At 41.0% G+C, this 9,671-nt stretch overlaps 1 protein-coding gene across 1 annotated transcript; it reads left to right on the top strand.

The window, feature by feature from the left end:
* The first annotated feature begins 376 nt into the window (after positions 1–376).
* Positions 377–6,983, top strand: si:ch211-210c8.6. The gene is made up of 5 exons (XM_034204277.1): positions 377–677; positions 2,863–2,968; positions 4,502–4,608; positions 5,480–5,652; positions 6,609–6,983. The coding sequence occupies exons 1-5, from the start codon at positions 518–520 to the stop codon at positions 6,891–6,893; spliced, it is 831 nt and encodes a 276-aa protein (XP_034060168.1). The 5' UTR covers positions 377–517; the 3' UTR covers positions 6,894–6,983.
* Positions 6,984–9,671: the final 2,688 nt, after the last annotated feature.

The raw sequence follows: 9,671 nt of genomic DNA, 5'->3' as shown, positions 1-9,671 counted from the left end.
TATCCAGGATTATAATATTATAAATAGAATTCGGCAAAATGAAAAAATAAAACACAAAGAAATATATAAATATATAAAATAAAAAATAATAAAAAATAAAGAATTCAATAAAAGTAAATGAAACAAAAAGTAAATAAATAATACAATAAAAAAGCAAATAAATACAAAAAGAATACGAAAATAATCAAACAAATAAAATTAAAATATAATAAAAAGCAAATAAATTCAACTATGCATATATTTTATTCAGAGGAATTAATTTGAATGAAAACATATTTGTTATTCTTTTACCAAAGTCAATTTTTGTAGTCTAAAGGATCTACAGACTTCTCCCTCCACTGATCCTCTAACAACTACACTACCCAGAGTTCCCTGCGGCACAGCTCCTCCCATCATCACAATGGCAGCTTCGAACTTTAGCCAGAGCAGTTAACACTCCTGCTGCAGGAGGAGGAGGAAGAGGAGGAGGAGAAGGAGGAGGAAGAATAAAAGGAGGAGGAGGAGTGGTTGTTCCTCCATGATCTCCCCCGGTCAGTTGTTCTATTTCCTGGCCGCCCTGCAGGACCTCATGATGGGCAGTGTTCTGCTGAAGTGCGCCGCCGCAGACCTGGGCCTCCAGTGGGGGGGCTGGGCTCTGGCTGCTGCCCTGCGGACCGAGAAGTTCTACGACCTGGCAGGTAACCCTTTAGAAACACCTGAGGCCACGTGCTGGTCACTCAAATCAGTCCGAGCTTGTCATTGTGTGGATGTTCATGTTGTTCCTGCACACTCTGCATTGGGTTTCTATCCTGCACGCTGATTGGTGCTCGAACTGAATCAAATGAACCTTGAATTAGCTTCCTTAGCAGTCATTCAGCTGTGTGAGTTTTAACTTCATTACATAAATGTTTTTTCTGCTGTCATCGTTATGAAACCTGCTATCTGAAGCGGCTTTGTTGTGAAACAGGCAGAGAGCTCCTCCTTCAGGTTAAGAAACAGCATCACATGATCCAGTCAGATCCAATCAGAGCAGAGGGATCCGGGACTTCTTAACTAAGTAGAACAAGCCCCCCTAATGAGGATTAACACCGCCTGGCTGCTGGGCTCACTTTGCATTTGTACAATTAATTAATCAACACAGTATTTAATTAATCTGATAGGAATAGGGTCAGATCGTTAATTATTGTATTTTATAAGAATACTGACTGTTATTGGCTTTTAAGTAATAATCCTCGATGCATCTTAAAACATTTAGGATTTTTAAATTAATTTTAGAAATAAATGTTGACATATTTTTTTTCTTTCTTTCAATTGAATTTTTTTTTATTTTAATAATTTTTTCTTTACACTTTTTTTAAATCAATATTTCAATTTTTTTTTCACTTATTAATTTAAAATATTTTAGCATTATTTTAAAGAAAACATGAGGACGTTTCTAATTGGACAATACAAGCCCCTGCTTAATAGAAACCGTATGTTCTGATTGAATTATAATTGATTTTATGTGCTGATAGAGCAGCTAAAATCACTCCTAGCTTCTCGTTTCATTTGATAATAAAGTGCATTTCTTGGAGTTTTGAACAGCTGGTCGGACAAAACAAGCATCCAATTAGCATTATTAATTTATAAAAGTCTCTAAAGCTGAAGTTACTAGTTGATTACTTAATTAAACGATCATCAAAAAATATTTGTATACATTTATGTCATTTTTCAGCATAAAATGAGTCCTGGTTTCTCATTTGTGTGGATTTTCACGACAGAGCGAGCATTTAATAAGCATTATTAATTCATTAAAGCTTTTAGAGCTGAAGTTACTTATTAATTAGCCGATCGACAGACTTTCATTTGAGTAGTTTTTTTAGGCTAAAATCAATCCCAGCTTCTTAATGTGAGGATTTATTTTGGTTTCATGCGATAATTAATTTAATTTCTTGGAGTTTTGGTCGAACAAAACAAGCATTTAATTGGCATCATTCATTTATAAAAGTCTCTAGAGCAGGAGTGACTAGTTTAGATTACTTAATTAACCGATCAACACAAATAATTAAAATACATTTATGTCATTTTTCGGCCTAAAATCAGTCCTGGCTTCCTAATTGTGAGGATTTCCTTCGGTTTCAAGTGATAATTAATTGAATTTCTTGGAGTTTTGAACAGTAGGTCGGACAAAACAAGCATTTAATTAGCTTTATTAATTTAATTCTTATAAATGTTTGTCATTTTTCAGCCTAAACTCCTGGCTTCTCATTTGTGTGGATTTTCACAAAAGAACAAGCATTTAATTAGCATTATTAATTCATCAAAGCCTCTGGAGCTGAAATGACTAGTCGATTAATGAACTAGCCGATCCACAGACTTTAATTGAAGTCATTTCTCAGGTGAAAATCAGCCCCAGCTTCTCATGTGTGAGGATTATTTTCCATTCCCGTGATAAAAAGGAACTTCTTTTGGCTTTGAGCTGTTCGCAGCGTTGCGAAGGTGTGACCCTGAGCGTTGGGAAACATTTTACAACATTCTTTAAATCATTTATAGACTGCTGCAGATTAATGGGTAATGAACATACTGACCGATATAACTTTTATTTGCAGCCTTTTGCCCTTCTAGACTACTGTGAGTTTTTGAAAGGTAAATGACGATAAAGTTTAAAAACAATACGAGAAATAAGAAAACGTAGGAGCTTTTAGGGTTGAACCCAGATATTATGTTATCAGAGCAGCTTACCTGATTCCTTTATAATTCCTCCAACGCTCGCTCCGTCTCGTCCTCGGTGGTTTTACCCTTGAACTTTGGACCCGGTGTCTGCAGGATCCTGGGTAAAAGATTTATTGAACACGCCTTACCATCCTCCAGCTCTACCTCTATCTCTCTTTTTATTTCCTCCAGGATCCGGCACCTTTATACTGCTGGCCCACCTGAGCCGGGTGTGGGGAGGAGCTTCTCACCTGAGGCAGAACGTTCAGACGGGCCTGGTGACAGCGTGGGGGCTCAGGTAGAAAACACCTCGCTTATAGAGTCATTACAACTTCGAGAAATCTAATCAAGTGTTGAATCAGACTTTAGTTCCACCTGGAGTAAATCCACCAGCTACCCTGCAGTATACAAAGTACTTCAAACTAGCTGCTCCTTTACCAGCTTTGAGAACACTTTCATGATCAATCATTATAAAACATATCATATATATTATTCTGAAATGGACCAATCTGCACAACGACTACTTTTACTGTCGTTACTTTCACTATATTTTGATGAGAATACTTTTCTACTTTCACTTGAGGAACATTTTGAATGCAGGACTTTTACTGTAACAGAGTATTCCTACACTCTGGTACTTCTACTTTTACTAAGTACAAGATCTGAGTACTTCTACTTTTACTCAAGTACAAGATCTGAGTACTTCTACTTTTACTCAAGTACAAGATCTGAGTACTTCTACTTTTACTCAAGAACAAGATCTGAGTACTTCTACTTTTACTCAAGCACAAGATCTGAGTACTTCTACTTTTACTCAAGAACAAGATCTGAATACTTCTCCTCAAGTACAAGATCTGAGTACTTCTACTTTTACTCAAGAACAAGATCTGAGTACTTCTACTTTTACTCAAGTACAAGATCTGAGTACTTCTACTTTTACTCAAGAACAAGATCTGAATACTTCTCCTCAAGTACAATATCTGAGTACTTCTACTTTTACTCTCAAGTACAATATCTGAGTACTTCTACTTTTACTCTCAAGAACAATATCTGAGTACTTCTCCTCAAGTACAAGATCTGAGTACTTCTACTTTTACTCTCAAGTACAATATCTGAGTACTTCTACTTTTACTCTCAAGTACAATATCTGAGTACTTCTACTTTTACTCAAGAACAAGATCTGAGTACTTCTACTTTTACTCAAGAACAACATCTGAGTACTTCTACTTTTACTCAAGTACAAGACCTGAGTACTTCTACTTTTACTCAAGTACAAGACCTGAGTACTTCTACTTTTACTCAAGTACAAGATCTGAGTACTTCTACTTTTACTAAAGTACAAGATCTGAGTACTTTTACTCAAGTAATAGATCTGAGTACTTCTCCACCTCTGAAGGGATCTTACAAAAAAGGCAAATGACAAACTGTAAATATGATAAATTATACTTGATTGTGTTTATTTTTGTTGTATAAGTACATCAGTTTAGAAGCACTTGGGCCAGAGGAGGGGGGTGTTCCAAATCCAAATACTTCTACTCGTGATCTGAGTACTCCTCCCCCCTCTGTATAAAAGGCATACTTGTCCACCAGCAGAGTGAAAGGACTTTCACCAGGTTTCCCCCATTTGTCGCACCATTTGGTCGTAAAAAAGTATATATAATGCAGCGTTTAACACAGTTCCAACAGAATAATGATATATATTTGTATATGTCATGCCCCTTTAGAGGCTGTGTGCTGCAGGGTCGAGCTGGAGGTCAGAGCAGGAACTAATGAATGTGGAAGCTGAGCGTCTGTTAATGAATAATTCTCCTGGTTAATGTCGTCCTGTCAGACTCGGGACTTTCCTCTTCATGCGGATCTTGAAGGACGGCCAGGATCGCAGGTTCAACAAAGTGAGAGACAGCCCGGGGACATTCTTCGTGTACTGGAACGTCCAAGGTGCAAATATACCCTCCTGCTGCGCTCCTTGAACGCATAATCATTAAAGGTCTCCTATCATGCTATTTTTAGGCATATATTATAGGTCTCAGATATATAAAAATATATATATAAAAACATGTCTATGAAGTGTTTTGCTCAAAATACCAAACAGATCACGCATTTTAGAAATCCCTCATATCCCTCTGTTCCAACCTGTTGGAGAAACGCGGATTCTGGGTCCTTAGATTAAAAAAAAAAAAAAGGAGGCGGAGCTAATGCCTGCTCAGAATTACCCGGCAGATACTCAGCTAAATGCTGCCGTGATTAAACACCATCATGTTCCAAACCACATTAAGGATTCTCTCTGAAACAGTATGGAGCTCAAAGGCTTTCTCTCTTGCCGGTTATACCACAAGGTGAGTTCCTTTTTACTTCCTGCTTCTTCACACACATGCTCTCCAGTACAGGTTAGCTCTGAGTGTTAGCGATGCTAATGTAAACACCGACCATATTACGTCCAAAACAGTCGGGCATTGTTTCCGATAGCAACTTTCTGATAGCAACGTTTCTGATTGGGCCGTGGGTGTAAAGCCCGCCCACATTTTAGTAATGTCGTCATATCGGACGCAAATCTGGATCAGATCCGTTGTTCCCTCGTTTTTAGAGATTTGGGTACTGAGGAAAAGAGAGAGGGTTTTATTTCCTGACGCACCGGGGACACGCATGGGCAAAGGACATTAAAAAGTGCATTTTGCATGATAGGAGACCTTTAACTAACGGAGGCATTCATCTCTGTCTGCTTCCTCTCTCTCAGTATGGATTTATTCTGGTGCGTTGAATTCATTGAGTCCCCAGTTGAAGGTGATTAATACTCCCTGTTTCCTCTCAGCGCTGTGGGTGTTCATGACGCTGCTGCCCACCCTCATGCTGAACAGTGAGAAGAGAGACGCTCCTCTGGGCCCGAGGGACTTCATCGGCTGGGGCCTCTGGGGCCTCGGGTTCGCCACTGAAGCCATCGCTGACCAGCAGAAATGGATCTTCAAGAACGACCCGGGAAACGCTGTAAGTTATAGGGAAGAAAACCCAGCTTTCTACCTCCACCCGTGGAGATGTTCATCAGCATGTATAGGTACAGAGGTTTGGAGATCAGGATCAAACTATCTCTGGAGAAAAACTAGATTAGATGCACTTTATTAATTCGGACTATGCTCTGTGTTTGCAGAGACAGTGTTATACATTCATGCACTTTAGCTGACAGCAATGCTTCCCATTAAAATCGATGTGTTGCATAAGGGCCAGGGAAGATGCAGTCAGTGTTCACTTCCTGTCTTCTTCTGTTGAGTTCTGTCGTCCAGCTCGCTGTCTTTTCTTAACTGGGTACAGTTCAGCCATCATGAACCCAAAGTCTCCTGCGCTCATCACATATGCACAACAGCTACAGTGTAGTTATGGCAATGAAGAAGTCCCAAGCACCTCCAACAATGCAACATAAATGTATGAGACTTAAAACAATAAAAATAGTGCAAAAAGATACAGAGTAGAAAGAGACATCTCATCACACTATTCCCAGAGTCTAACTGTTGGAAACTCTCACTGGTCCCCGGCTTGAGCTTCAACCTCAGGATCCATGTATGTGTGATCCTCTCCAGAATGGAAGCAGTCATCACATACAGAGCATCAACTAGTTCCTGAACAGTGTCCTTCACATGCTGATATCCAAGAGAGGGAGTTACACAGTCACAAGATGGAGGAATAGAAAGCAGTATTCAATGTTTACTTCAGATTAGCTCCACGTCAGAAATGAGCATGCTTGATGTCTCTCTCCATAGAGGCTGAATCCTCATGTTAATCACATAGCTATCATCTGCCTCAAACAGTCCTGATGCTCTTCTAGGTAATCACACATCCTGTCATGTTCACAACTACAGTTGATACCTTTGTTAGCATGTGACTCTCATGTTGGAAGAGTACATTCACTATTTCCAAACACTAACCGTCTTGTCTGAATCTCTTCTCAGGGGAAGTTCATTCAGAGCGGCCTCTGGGCGTACAGCCGGCACCCAAACTACTTTGGGGAGATCCTGCAGTGGGGGGGTCTGTGGCTGTCGGCCTCCTCGGTGATGAAGGGTCCTCTTCAGCTGCTCAGCGCCGCCTCGCCGCTCTTCGTCTGGTTCCTGCTGCGCCACGTCAGCGGGATCCCCATACTGGAGAAACAGGCGCTGAAGAAGTGGGGCACGGACCCTCAGTTCCAGGACTACATCAGGAACACCCCCCTCCTCTGGCCCTGGCCCAAGTGCTTCTAAACTGATGGACTTATACACCAAAAATAAACAATCAAGTTAAATGTAATGTTTTTTTCTGTCATTTTGTAAAATAAATTCATCATATTTACAGTTTGGCATGTGCCTTTTCTGTGAGATCTCTAAAGAGGTGGGAGAAGTACTCAGATCTTGTACTTGAGTAAAAGTAGAAGTACCAGAGTGTAGGAATACTCTGTTGCAGTAAGGCCCAATACCAAACCACACCCTACACCCTACACCTCCGTGACGTAGTGAACTCTGGAGTCTCACTCGCAGCTCAACGAGGCTCCCTCCTGTCAGATGGACAGCGGCAAGCTTTGGGACGGCCTCCCCTCTCATGTAACAACGGTTTCAAATCAGCTCCTAGACAAAAAATTAATAACTCAAAACATCTTTCATTGTGTTTCAAAGCTCTTTTAGTTTTAAACCTGATGTTTATAAGCTTCTTAGTTTTTGCAACAGTCTGTAAATATACACAACTTTATAATAAAATGCACACATTTACCTTTTTCTAGACTAAACACAGGTTTGATCCTAAGTTAAAACATGAGGTTATTAACATCGCAGTTTATCAGTGGATGTTTGATGGAACTACTTGTAAACAGCTTGTTTCCTGACGACACACACAGCGTAGAGACCGGTCTCCAGTCAGCACCATGGATGTATCGGTCTGCATCGGTGCTGACGTTCTTATTATACATCCATGCTCCACACTCGTTGGTTTGGAACAGCCCTTAATGTGGCGGACCCTCCGCGCGAACGGAGGGGTAGTGTGTAGGGGGTGGTTTGGGATTGGGCCTAAAAGTCCTGCATTCAAAATGTTCCTCAAGTGAAAGTAGAAAAGTATTCTCATCAAAATATAGTGAGAGTAGCGACAGTGAAAGTAGTCGTTGTGCAGATTGGTCCATTTCAGAATAATATATATGATATGTTTATAATGATTGATCATGAAAGTGTTCTCAAAGCTGGTAAAGGAGCAGCTAGTTTGAATGACTTTGTATACTGCAGGGTAGCTGGTGGATTTACTCCAGGTGGAACTAAAGTCTGATTCAACACTTGATTATATTTCACATCATTCATCCACATAGTAACTAAAGGTATTAAATACATGTAGTGGAGTAGAAGTACACCATGTACCTCTGAACTGTAGTGGAGTAGAAGTACACCATGTACCTCTGAACTGTAGTGGAGTAGAAGTACACCATGTACCTCTGACCTGTAGTGGAGTAGAAGTACAAAGATGCTCACTGTAAAGATTATATTACAAAAACAACAGTTTCAGGACAGAAGGTGTGATAATCTGTGATGTTATTCTGCTTTGAATTCATGCCTTTTTATAATGATGCATCATCTAACTATCTGAATCAACCCTCTGTGTAGGACACACAAGTTGGATCGGCGACATTTTTTGCAAGAGGCTTTTGGTAAATAATTTTTAAAAAGTGAGACAATATAATGTAACATACATTTAATTTACGGTTTTAAAACAATTAAACATCAATTAAGGACATTTTTAAATGAATGAAATCAACGCATTAAGATTCAGAAAACTATAAAAACACAGGAGACAATTTTGGTACGAAATGTATTTTATAAGTTACAGGTCTTTTAGAGCAAGTGTACAAAATGTTGTGCTAAATATTCAAATAATGCCACGGCAACTTAAACTGGCTAATCTTACAAAGTAATGGCCTTTAGCATGCTAGTTAGCATCCTCCCACAGTCCAAAATACACGGAGCGAGATTGAATGATCCTGCCTGGGAACAAAGTACCTGACGATCACCGGCAGTGGAGATATTTTAATTGTGCGCCCTTTTTCTCAGAGAATAATGCCAAGTATTAAACAGGAGAGGGCCCGAGAGCGCGTAAACAATACAGCAACATTTACTGGAGGATAAAGACGATCAAAACTATGGAGGCCGACAGGAGCGAACACGCTGCAACGGCTCAAACCTCTTCCGTCAGGAGAAACATCCTGCAGCTTCAGAAAGGATGCAGATATAAAAACACTAATGTTCCACACGAAGAAACATCTTCAGCAACTTGACATCACATGCAGCTTTTAGAGAACATTCAGAACTCGAGGAGACATGGCAGCGTTCACTAAACGCTGCAGAAACCAAACGCTGAAGAAGCTCAAAGCACTACGACCGGGGGACACTTAAAGGTGACGCACACAGCTGGGAGACCAGGGGACACTAAAGAGTGACGCACACAGCTGGGAGACCAGGGGACACTTAAAGGTGACGCACACAGATGGGAGACCAGGGGACACTTAAAGGTGACGCACACAGCTGGGAGACCAGGGGACACTTAAAGGTGAAGCACACAGCTGGGAGACCAGGGGACACTAAAGAGTGACGCACACAGCTGGAAGACCAGGGGACACTTAAAGGTGACGCACACAGCTGGGAGACCAGGGGACACTTAAAGGTGAAGCACACAGCTGGGAGACCAGGGGACACTTAAAGGTGAAGCACACAGCTGGGAGACCAGGGGACACAAAAGAGTGACGCACACAGCTGGAAGACCAGGGGACACTTAAAGGTGACGCACACAGCTGGGAGACCGGGGGACACTTAAAGGTGACGCACACAGCTGGGAGACCGGGGGACACTTAAAGGTGACGCACACAGCTGGGAGACCGGGGGACACTTAAAGGTGACGCACACAGCTGGGAGACCGGGGGACACAAAAGAGTGACGCACACAGCTGGGAGACCAGGGGACACTTAAAGGTGACGCACACAGTTGGGAGACCAGGGGACACAAAAGAGTGAC

Source organism: Gymnodraco acuticeps, unplaced genomic scaffold (assembly GCF_902827175.1).
Source record: "Gymnodraco acuticeps unplaced genomic scaffold, fGymAcu1.1, whole genome shotgun sequence".
Taxonomy (NCBI): domain Eukaryota; kingdom Metazoa; phylum Chordata; class Actinopteri; order Perciformes; family Bathydraconidae; genus Gymnodraco; species Gymnodraco acuticeps.
Note: the sequence above shows the minus strand (reverse complement) of the source record. Positions and strands in the feature narration are given on the sequence as shown.

Coding starts and splice junctions, on each gene's coding strand:
- si:ch211-210c8.6 (XM_034204277.1), top strand. CDS start 518: ATGATCTCCCCCGGTCAGTTGTTCTATTTCCTGGCCGCCCTGCAGGAC. Junction 678..2,862: donor GAAGTTCTACGACCTGGCAG/GTAACCCTTTAG, acceptor TATTTCCTCCAG/GATCCGGCACCTTTATACTG. Junction 5,653..6,608: donor AGAACGACCCGGGAAACGCT/GTAAGTTATAGG, acceptor ATCTCTTCTCAG/GGGAAGTTCATTCAGAGCGG.